The sequence below is a fragment of the Cricetulus griseus genome, chromosome 4 (assembly GCF_003668045.3).
Source record: "Cricetulus griseus strain 17A/GY chromosome 4, alternate assembly CriGri-PICRH-1.0, whole genome shotgun sequence".
Taxonomy (NCBI): domain Eukaryota; kingdom Metazoa; phylum Chordata; class Mammalia; order Rodentia; family Cricetidae; genus Cricetulus; species Cricetulus griseus.
In genome coordinates, this window is record NC_048597.1 from 182983772 (window position 1) to 182995223 (window position 11452).

The 11452-nt window shown below is 44.1% G+C and overlaps 1 protein-coding gene across 1 annotated transcript; it reads right to left on the bottom strand.

Moving 5' to 3' along the window:
• Nucleotides 1-2313: 2313 nt before the first annotated feature.
• Nucleotides 2314-10378, bottom strand: Polr2m (RNA polymerase II subunit M). The gene is made up of 4 exons (XM_027411216.2): nt 10126-10378; nt 7687-8325; nt 5042-5246; nt 2314-3409 (listed from the first exon to the last, which is right to left on the bottom strand). The coding sequence occupies exons 1-4, from the start codon at nt 10236-10238 to the stop codon at nt 3266-3268; spliced, it is 1101 nt and encodes a 366-aa protein (XP_027267017.1). The 5' UTR covers nt 10239-10378; the 3' UTR covers nt 2314-3265.
• Nucleotides 10379-11452: the final 1074 nt, after the last annotated feature.

The following is an 11452-nucleotide window of genomic DNA, read 5'->3' on the forward strand; positions in this document are numbered from 1 at the left end:
AAGTAAAACCCTTCCTGGTCAAAGGTTAACTATAAAAGATGAATAAGGGACTGGGTAGCCAGCTCAGTAATTAAGACCCCATACTGCTCTTTCGAAGGATGCCAGTTCTATTCCCAACAACTGTCTCTTGAGCTCGAGGACAGCCTTGTCTATGTATCAAGTTCCAGAGTAATCGGAACTATATAGTGGGGGGAGGGGAGGACACACAATGACATGGGCATGACACACAGCTGACAGGGGATGGGACAAGGATAGGGACACCACAATGGACACACAATGGGAGTGGGGTGACAAAAAACAAAAAGTTCTTTAAAGCACACAAGCAAAGACAGACTCCTAGATAAAGTCAAGGTAAAACATCATAAACTATATTAAACGGCAAATGGTCTGTACATTTGCATGACAAAGGGTGAAAAGGTGATTTCTTCATTCATCACAACTGGGATGAATGGGGCAAACGCTCCAAAAGACTGCAAACATGGATAAAGCCATTCTCAGAACAAGTTCTTTAGAGAGTAGCAGTCACTATCCTAGTAAGCCAGTAACACTAAAAAACATCCAACCTTCATTAAGAAACAGCTGGGCGGTGGTGGCACACGCCTTTAATCCCAGTACTAGGGAGGCAGATCTCTGTGAGTTCAAGACAACCCTGGTCTACAAAGGAAGTTCCAGGACAGCCTCCAAAGCCACAGAGAAACCCTGTCTCGAAAAACCAAAATAAAAAATAAAAAAAATAAAAAAAATATAAAAAAAAAAGAAACATGTATTTTAGGGGCTGGGGAAATGGCTCAGTGGTTGAGAGTGCTGGTTGCTTTTCCAGAGGACCCAGGTTCAGTTCCCAGCGCACCTACATGGCAGCTCACAACTGCCTGTAACTCCAGTTTCAGGGTATCCAACATGAAATAAAAATAAATAATTAAAAAAAGAAATGTGGGGCTGGAGAGATGGCTCAAGAGGTTAAGAGCACTGACTGCTCTTCCAGAGGTTCTGAGTTCAATTCCCAGCAACCACATGGTGGCTCACAACCATCTGTTATGAGATCTGGTGCCCTCTTCTGGTGTACAGAAATACATGGAAACAGAATGTTGTATACATAATAAAAAAATGTGTTTTAAATATAGCCCTTTTCAGTAATTATTCAATTTGCAAATGTCTTTTAAGTATTAACTTTAAATTATGTTTATTTCTAGTACGAATATAAATAACCTCTGCAGTGAATAACATACACCAAGATCTTCAAAAACTTACCTGTATCCTCACTTAGAAGTTTCACTTCTAAACTGTGCCTGACGGTACAAGCCTGTAATCCCAACTACCCCAGAGGAGAGCAAGTTCAAAGCCAACCTGGGTAACTTGGTGAGACCTTGTCTCAAAAATCAAGTCAATTGAGGCTGGTGACGTAGGTCAGTGGTAGAGCATAGGCTTAGCCTGCACTGGGCCCTAGGTTCAACCCCAGCATCATGAAAAAGAACAAAACAAGTTCATTTCTAGAAAAGGTCTGGGTTAATAAGCAAGATGTGATGAACTTTCGAGGTGTTGGTCACATCACCATTCACTGATTATATTACCATCATTTAACGAACTATGCAATTGTTTAAAAAGCTATGGAGCAACCATGTAAATCATATTGTGGCTGAGATTTGAAACATTCAATACAGGAAAATGTCTGCAAAGCAAAGCACACTGAGAATATACATAAAATGACTATGTGAAAAAGAAGTCTTCGAAACGTGTTGGTGGCACAAGCCTTTAATCCCAGCACTCAGGAGGCAAAGGCAGGCGGATCTCTGTGAGTTCGAGGCCAGTCTGGTCTACAGAGCGAGTTCCAGGATAGGCTCCAAAGCTACACAGAGAAACCCTGCTTCAAAAGAAAAGAAAGAAGGAAGGAAAGAAAGAAAGAAAGAAAGAAAGAAAGAAAGAAAGAAAGAAAGAAAGAAAGAAAGAGAAGTCAAAGTATGAACACTCAAGTATTAATAGACAGAGTGGTCAACTCACAGGGGTTCAATTGCAACTTCATGCATGTGCATGAGCTCTCCTTTACCAACCTTTGTGAAACACTAATTCATCTACAGACTGTGAACACCAAACATCATCTATTAGTAGTTTTAAAACCACAGGTTCCATCTAGTTCTTACAGCAGTCCTTTCTTAGTGGGAGGGCATGGAAAGTGCTTATTTCAGTTAGAAGCACCCATTATGGAACCTTTACATTATGTGTATCTGACCTAAATGTTTTCAGTCCAACTTCATGTAGAACACTGCTTTTAAAGAAGTAAAATTCAAACAAGCACCACAAAATATAACTGTCAGCATGTGAAGTTGCTTTGATTGTTATTTTATTTCTCCTTTACAGGTTCCACATAATAGACAAAGAAAGGGTTTTTGATAACATATTGTTACCTTCGCTGGAGATGATGATATGATCATTTAAACAACACAAATGTGTACATATATGAGACTGAGGTTTCTGCAGCCTATAAACACCTCTTTGGGTTTAAAAAGGAAAAAAGCAACATACTGACAATTCAACCATAACTCTTAGAAAAACACCAGTTTCCTTAGCAAACATGAGCGCCCTGTACGCTGACCTATCATCCAAGACAGCAATGAGCTGGGGAAGCCAAGAGCAGCTCCCCACCCCAGCTCAGAAGACCCTCCCCACCCAGCACCTCCTCAAGGTGCTCCTATCTTCATCACAGGAAGATAGCAGTCACCCCAAGAGAAGACAGGAACAGCAAATAAACATTTGTTGTATAAGTCGAGTGTCTTCCACAGTATTTCACATCCAACATCTCAGGAACTCCATGCAAGCATGCGTACCATTCTCTAGACTGCTCCTTGCATTTCTCAAGAAAAGGAACCAGGTCTTCCTAATTGATTTTAGGTGCCTGGGATAACAAAGTACTTTACCGGAAGGGATGTAAGCAATGCTATTTGATAAGAATAAGAATAAGGAAAAAGCAGCTATCTTAAAGAAAAAATGTGCTCTACTCACACTAAAATATCAGAACAATGCACAACATACTGCAAAACTGTAATACAATACGGTCAAACACAATGTTCAAATATTAAAACTGTTCAAGCACATGAAGATCATCTTCTGAAAGACAAACTGGGCTCTTATTTTGTAGCTACCGTAGTGTAACTTTAAAAACTGCTGTCCCTCAACAAGGTCTGACACTGATCTTGATACTTGATAGGAAGGTTGCTATGAGGCAATGACGGCTGAACAGTCAGCTTTGGAGATAGAACTCCCATGATCATCTTCAGAATTCATCCGAGGACTGGGCATCATCTTCGTCCCTCACTTCTCGGTATCTCCCTGAAGACTCCCCTTCTGGATTGTAGCTCTGCATTTTAATATTCAGTCTCTCTGCTAGTTTCTGTGCTGCGAGCTTTGCTTGCATCTCCTTTAAAACAAAGAACAAAGCCCAAGTTAACACATGCACAGCTCCCCGGGTCCAGGATAAAGAGTGTAATTTCCACTGTCTCTGGCAACACAGGATGTTGACAGCTATGCCCTGCCAGACACAAGGTGATGTATCTGAGAGCTGTCAGCCTGCTGCTGTTGCTAGTGACTTTCATTAGCAAGCAATGCTGCAATCAAAACAGCTAACCTCTACACGAGAAACTGAGAACTCAGCTTGGCACTCTGGCAGCTGTGAACAGATACACTAACTGTGCCATGCACACCGAACCAGCTGCCAGTAGAAGAAATCATCAAAGTGGTGCTGATGTCTCCAACGGACACACTTTCTTCTCTACATTAAAATCATATTTTCTAGGTTTGAAGAGTACACCTCAATGGCACAAAAGAGCCAAGACATTAAGGCTGCTGACTGCTCCTTCCATGCAGACTGTTCCTCCATAAGTAAAGTCTTATGGAAATTAACACTCAAAAAGGTCCCAGTAAATTTCAGACTGGCAGGGGACTTTTCCACATATAAGGATTACCACCAACTGCTGGCAGGCTTCGGGGCTTATCTCTCATTCGCCTCACTACCACCCCCCACCACACACTCCTGAACTTCAACAGCTCCCTACCTCAGCCCAGGAATATTATGGGTAGGCATAATTGGTATCTAGTTTACTATTTTGTCACAGGCAACCCATTTCAGAAGGGTTTAACCTAAAAATGTCTCAAGATAGGTATTTTTAAAAAGCCTAGAGACAATTCAGAGGTCTCTCTCCTCCAGCACACCCATTGGATCTGATGCTAATTCTAATGCACTGAGAGGAAGAAATATCAAGGGCCATAAAGACATCGGCCATGCCAGCTGAATGCTCAGGAAAAGCCAACCAGAGGCAAAGTCAGTTTGACTTTAAAAGGTGCCGGCACCTGACTAAAATCCAATTCAAGAGAGGGGGTGCTATTTTCCCAGAAGGTATGTTACAATCTAACTATAACTAATGTCCACACTTCTCCCATCCTGCTAATCCGAACACAAACTTTACCAATATTATACATTCTATTTATAGACAGGGTCTCACCATCTATTTGCTGTGTAGACCAGGCTAGCCTGAAAACTCAGAGATCTGCCTGCCTTTTACCTCCCAACTGCTGGAATTAAAGTGATATGACTAAAGTATGCACCACCACACCTTAATATCCATTTAAAAAAATTCTGTGAAACACAGTATTATATATAATCAAGCTTCAAAGAAGGGCTTCTATTCACAAGGGCCATAGATCAAGGATCCCAACAGTGGCTAGCAACCCAGCATGATTGCCTGTCCTTCTGGGCTAGCCCATGCACCGTAGGAGATGGAACTGGGGACTGTCTCCTTAAGCAGGTCCCCTAGGAAACTCTTACCACTGAGAAGCTGCCACATGGGAACAGCAGCAGCAGGCTGATCAAGTCACTCCAATCGTCTCCCTGGGTCTACTGGTGAATTACCACTGAGCTTTCCTATAGTTCTAGCACCTCTGTGACAGAAAACTAGTAGCACATCTAAACCCCCATCCTTCCATTCATCCAGTCAATTCTGACTCCTGAGGCAGCAGCCAACACAGACAAGAGAAATCCAAGACCCCGAATTACCTCATAATTCTGCTTCTGCTCTTTCTGCAGGGCCAGCGACTCTTCTATGGAGAGCAGCTGTGCAGGCAGGTGGTGGAGCGGAAGGAGGCGCGCTGCTGTGATGTCATCAAGATGTTGCCTAGCCCTGCGTCGCTGCTCTTCTGAGGAAGCAGGAGACTCACCCCTCTGACAATGACTTGGTGAGTAACTCTGTTGTGTGGGTAACCTGAAAAAGGAAAAGCAGGCTCAATCAAACCATGCGTAGGCACAAAGATGGTCTTCCACCCAGGAGCCTACGGCCTCTACAGGGTAACAGAATGAAGTCTGTCCATATCGCATGCCGACAATGGATGCATACGCAGACACAAACCTGCCTTTCCTCCTCACACCTTATACTCCTTCCATTCACTCAGAGCTTAATGTCCAGCAAAAGTAAACATGGTATTGTTTCAGTGGAATGTAATATAGGCAAAGGCTGACTAGTTCTGAAGGAAAGGGAGGGGTTGGAAGTTGAGGCTAGAGGAGGAAACTGACAATTATAGCCCCAGAGATGAGAACCTTCTCCTTCAAAGATGACAGTAAGATCAAGATATCATGTAGGTCATGGACAGGAGATGGTGGAGGGGGTAGGGGCGGTGATGTATGACACAGGCTGTCACTATGAACTTCATGAATGTAGCAGTCTCAGAAGAAACTGGCATTCTGCTGTGTAAATGAACCTGAGATGTCACTGAACACCCAGGTGGTCCTGTTTCATACCCAACTGACCCTGCACCTATGAAGTTCCCTGCAAAGTGAGTCATGAACAGATGAGGCAGTCTCCAGGACCCAAATACACAGAAAAATGAAGGCCAGAGGAACTAGCACAGTGGTTCCCAACTTTCCCAATGCTGCGACCCTTTAATACAGTTCATGTGGTAACCTCCATCCGTAACGTTATTTCATCGCTACTGCATAACTATAATTTTACTGTTATGAATAATGTAAATGTATGATATGCAGGATATCTGCTATGTAACCCCTGTCAAAGGGACATTCGACCCCTAAAGGGGTCACGGCCACAGGTTAAGGACTGCTTCTAGCACACCCTCCTCTCACTGTGCACTCAAAGCTCTAATGCCACTCATCTGTGGCCACATGCAGCTTCTCCTGGGCTCTTTTGTGCTCAGGCTACCCCTTCTCTCAAACTCAGCCATCCTGGTGGCCCTCACTGCTCATTCCTCACCTTCATTGTTCCTGGCCTCATGGCCATGACTGGGCCACCTTAATCTTTCTGACACACCTGGTCCTCCAATGTGACCTCCCAGAAGTAAAGACAAAGTGCCTGGCACAGAAGAGGAGACTCCTTCATCAAGATACCTTTAGCAAAGGTTACTTTTACACTAAAAATTAATGTGCTAGGATCTGGTTTTATAAACAGAAGGAACCATTTAAGGTTAAAATAATCAGTGGAGTAGGTTTAAAGTCTCTGCAAGAACAAACATGACGTGGGCCTTTTGAAGCTTTCTTAAAGAAAGACCAGCCACGCTCCCCGCTTTGTGTCTGATGTCACCTGTGTAAAGATGGGCAGTTACCTAGCAATACTCCCTGGTATAGTTGGCCTAACTGCTACATACACAATTCTTTTCTCCTCAAAAAGCTCTGGTTTTTTCGGATGATCACAGAAACATAGCAAAGAACTCAAAAGTATGGCCCAACCCCTACCCCCTGCATTCTCCCCAAATCTATTTTTAAATTTTTTTAAAAATCCTTTTTGAAAGGTTCAGGCATTATGCTGGCCTGCCCCCGTTACCTGGTGGAATCCACTCAGGCAATACCCTGGTCAGCCCAAGGTTCCATGGGAAAGAAGTGTGCACGCAGGTGCAGAGGACCCCTTTAAAAGATAAGTCCCTGCCCCTTTACGCTCTCTCTCTCTCTCTCTGTTTCTCTGTCTGTCTCTTTCTCTGTTCTTCTGTCCCGCGCTCTGTGCGCTCTGTCTCTCTATGGCGACCGGCCATGGCGGTCAGCCATTTACCCTGTTCCTCCTCTTAAGTCTCCCCATTCTACCGGGCCTTATAATAAACTTATAGTCAATATGTCTGTCTCAGTATTTCTTAAACTTATAGTCTTATCAGTATTTCTCTTTTCTTCCTTTTAAACAAAACAATAACACTTTTAGCTTCCTTTCCCTGGAAACTATTATTATCATCTAGTTTAACATTTCTTTCAAGTTTGGAAACCTTGGGTGCTCCTCTAGATTCTAACCTCTTTAAGGGGCAAAATCTTTACCACAGCTCTGCTGCCTACTTGTAGTGAATACACTTCGTTTTGTTGTTTTCCTGATGAACAGCCCCTTAGCTCCTGAAACTGCCTCTCTCAGCTTACACAGCAATTGAGGGGGATCTGCATACTAGCAAATGGTACTGAAAAGTCATGATGCATCTGCCCTCCCACTGTGTTTATTATGAAATATTGGCTAAGTATCTTGAAACACACTACTCCCCATTTGCTATGTAAAATCCTTCCGATGACTTCAAGAGCAGTCCTCCAGTCCAGCCATGCTGGTCTATTTTCAGTTATGTTCACTCCTGCTTAGAAGATCCTCACACACACACAGCACTCTCTGAACTGGCATACCACATGAAACATTCTTGGGACAAGCCTGTTCCCTGTTCTGTGACACTTACACATTGGTCTTAAACTTATGAGGAGGGGGCACTGGGTTCTTGGCTCGCATTTCTAGCACTTCCATGTAATGAGGCCTCTTAGGCGTCTCACTCTGGAGCTCCGGCACGTTCTCAGAGCTGCTGTTTTCTTCTGAGGGTTCACTCTGGTCTACAATTGTGATCTTCTGCAACTTAGTGATAAACAGACTGTCAATGCTGCTGGAAATGTCTTCCACTTGACTTGAAACAGGGCGTTGGGGGAGATGTTTGTTAACTTCAGATGAGGGTGCCCTGGCTGTACTGCCGGGAACAGGGCCGGTGTTCACTGTGCAGTCAGCCTCCAAAGTCTCTTCATTGCCTTTGTGAGTGAGATGTACAGGTCCTTGTGTTTCTGAGGTTGTTTTAGATGATTTGATGTCTACAGAGGAACAGTCAAGAACTAATGATGAAGTATCAAGCATCAGGTCAGAATTCTGGGCCTTGTCTATGTCGATATCAACTCGTGTGGTTGCTTTTTGCCTTAGCTTACAGTCTACACTAACAGGATGAAACAGTTCACTTCTCCCTCTAACTTCTTCACGTTCTGCAATGGCAGCTTTCAGTTTGGCAACGGTGTCTGAAATCTTTTTACCTTTGTCGGGCAATTTGCAAATGAATTTTCTGTCAAATGCAAAAAAAAGAAAGAAAGAAACCAACATGTACACATTAGAGCCATGTTTTTAAACATGAAAACACGGTATTTAAAAGGCAGAATATAATCCTCAAAGAAAAGCTGGCTTTGAAGTTTTTTCAAAATAAATCTGATTTTTATCTGGCCTAATACAGGAACCCATCAGATATTTTCCCAATCTAAAATCTGAAATTCTTCAAGCCCAGACAATGACTGCCCTGTGGAAAACTTCACACCTTGCCACATGATGAGATGCAGTCAAAACCCAAGCTATAAAGAACACAACACAAAATTACCTTGAAAGTCATATATAAGAAACAACTGAAATCATTTTGAGACTTGGGTCTTAACTCGATACCGTCCCAATACACTCACATATACATTCCAATCTCCCTAAAAATATAAAATTCTGGTTTGTGTATTTAGGAAAGCAGATATTCAACCTGTTCAATATAAATAAAGACTAGTGGTTTTAAAAATATGGTCTTTGAACCCTAATGAGGCTGAAAAATGGGTCAAAAGCACTATTTGCCATTTCTGTCATAAAAGCTGAGTACAACAGGTTTCACAGAGGTCACATAATAGAATACATCACTATCTTACAAAGGAAGATGGACTTATGTGTTTTTGTGAAAGACTTAAGTTGTTTCTGTTAAATCAGCAATATTGCCAGTATAAATAAACAGGAGCTCTTAGGGATGCCCAGTGATTCTTAAAGAATCTAAAAATGTCCTGAGATCAAAAGGTTAATTTATTGCTATTATTAACAACCCATTCTGGAGAAAAAAAGAAGAAAAAAAAAAAAAAAGAATCAAAACAATACCTGTCTCCAGTGCTCACTGGCCCCTTTTGCTCAGTGAAATTCCCTTTCTGGTTCTTTCCCTTAGTTACATAACAAATGAAGATCTCTTAGGTCCTCTATTATTCCCGATACCACACCACATTCATGTTTTCTGCCTCTCTGCAACTGGGGTTCCTCTGCTTATTCAGCCCTCTCTTGAGCCTAGTACCCATTTCTCAGGGTTTAATCAGTTGGCTTTTAACTAACTAAACGCCTGCCATTATTCCCCTCCACTAAATACACCCGCGTAAAAAAAAAAAATTAACCTTGAATCCATTCCTCTCTCCCAATTTTCTCATTATCCTTTGTGGCTCCCCAGAAATTTCAACCACCTGTTAACTATGAATATGTATTTATCTCCAAATTATTTCACCAGTACTTAAGTTTTCCCAGTTTCTCGATTGCCTTCACAGTTCACCTTCCCATCTTGCTGAAAAAAAATCTCTCGGAAAAAAATACATTTTTGGCGTCTTCTGCCTCTTATTACCTCAACCCCGCTCCTAAACAAAGCTGCCTTTAAAAATTAAAACGTCAGCTATCATCATCCACCCTACTACGCGGGAGCGAAACTTTCTAGGCCTAATTAGCCCATCTTTACAGCACACTCTCCCCGTCTCCTTTGCTTTGGGAAAGAGTGGGGCTCTAGATAGAGAAGCGGGGATCGACGCCGTCTGGTCGCAAGGACTGGGTCCCCAGGGTTACGTTTTCTCAAAGCCGCTGTGGGGACGTGGAATGGAGCAGGCGCTGCTGCCTGCTGAGGGCCAGGCAGCATGGAGGAACGCCGCGCGCAGCACGGGCCTGGCCAGGAGGCATGACCACGCAAGGTCACCTTCGCCCGAAAGGCCGCGGCGGGGAGCGGGAGGCTGGTCCCGGATCTCTACCCCCGAGAGCCTATCCCTTGATCCCGGTCCCGATTCCCCGCAACCGCGACCCCCGAGCCACCGCTTACTCGTTGCGCAAAAGTCTCTCCTGGCGCCTCAACCTCTCCCGCAGCTCCGCCGAACTCCGCTGCCCCAAGTCCTCGGGAGCTGGGGGCTCGAAGCCGCGGGGCAGCGAGAACATTGTGCACGGGCTGCGGCTGACGCGGAGGGCACGGCTCCCCGGCGGGGCCCACGGCGGGAGCAGGCTCCGCGGCCGGCGGCGACTCGGGCGCGCGAGCGGGAGTCGCCATTTTCCCGGAAGAGCACGGCTTCTTCGAGCCGAATGGAGCTTTATTGAAATGCCGGAAACGGACCGGGCCAGGAGCAAGGGGGCGCCCGAGGAAGAGCTCAGGGGCGGAAGTTACATCACCGCAGAAGTGTCTGGGTTTGGCGCGCTTTCGCTGGATGTGTGTCCTTTGCTTTCCCAGCTTTTCGACTTCGCTTTGAGAAAGTATAGGACACCCATGTCAAAGACTTACTGACTCACTTCTATTAAGCAAAGTATGCCAGAAGTAATAGTGTCACATCTCAATTAAGCAGTACAGTGTTTGGACAAACATTTCACAGGGATTCCTGAATGAACACTAATAACCGTAAAAATAAATGACAGGGGGTTGTAGAGATGGCTCAGTGGTTAAGAGTGCATAGTGCTCTTGCAGAGGACTAGAACTTGGGTAACAGCACCCCTGTGGGGTAGCTTACAATTGCCTTTAACTGCACCTCTAGGGCATCTCACAACCTTCCCTGGCTTCTGCAGGCACCTGGTTCACATGCACACACATACGAGCACACACACAATCAAAACATAATAAATATTTAAAAAACAATGAATGACCAGTATTACTAGCAATTATAAAATGCATTTTATAAACACAATATAGCTAAGCGTGGTAGTGCATGCCTTTAATCTCAGCACTTGGGAGGCAGAGACAGGCTAATCTCTGTGAGTCCAAGACCAGCCTGATCTACATAGTGAGTTTGAGACCTGCCAAGGCGACATAGTGAGTCCCTGTCTCAAGACAAACAAAACAACAAGATTTGGATATTTGGACAAATCAGAATATCAGGAATTAGACTGACCCTGTCAAGTGTTAGGAAGAAGAAGAAGAAGAAGAAGAAGAAGAAGAAGAAGAAGAAGAAGAAGAAGAAGAAGAAGAAGAAGAAGAAGAAGAAGAGGAGGAGGAGGAGGAGGAGGAGGAGGAGGAGGAGGAGAGAGGAGGAGGAAGAGGAGGAGGAGGAGGAGGGAGGAGGAGGAGGAGGAAGAGGAGGAGGAGGAGGAGGAAGAAGACGAAGAAGAAGAAGAAGAAGAAGAAGAAAGAAGAAGATCTGAGATTTCCATAGACAGCTAAACAGGGA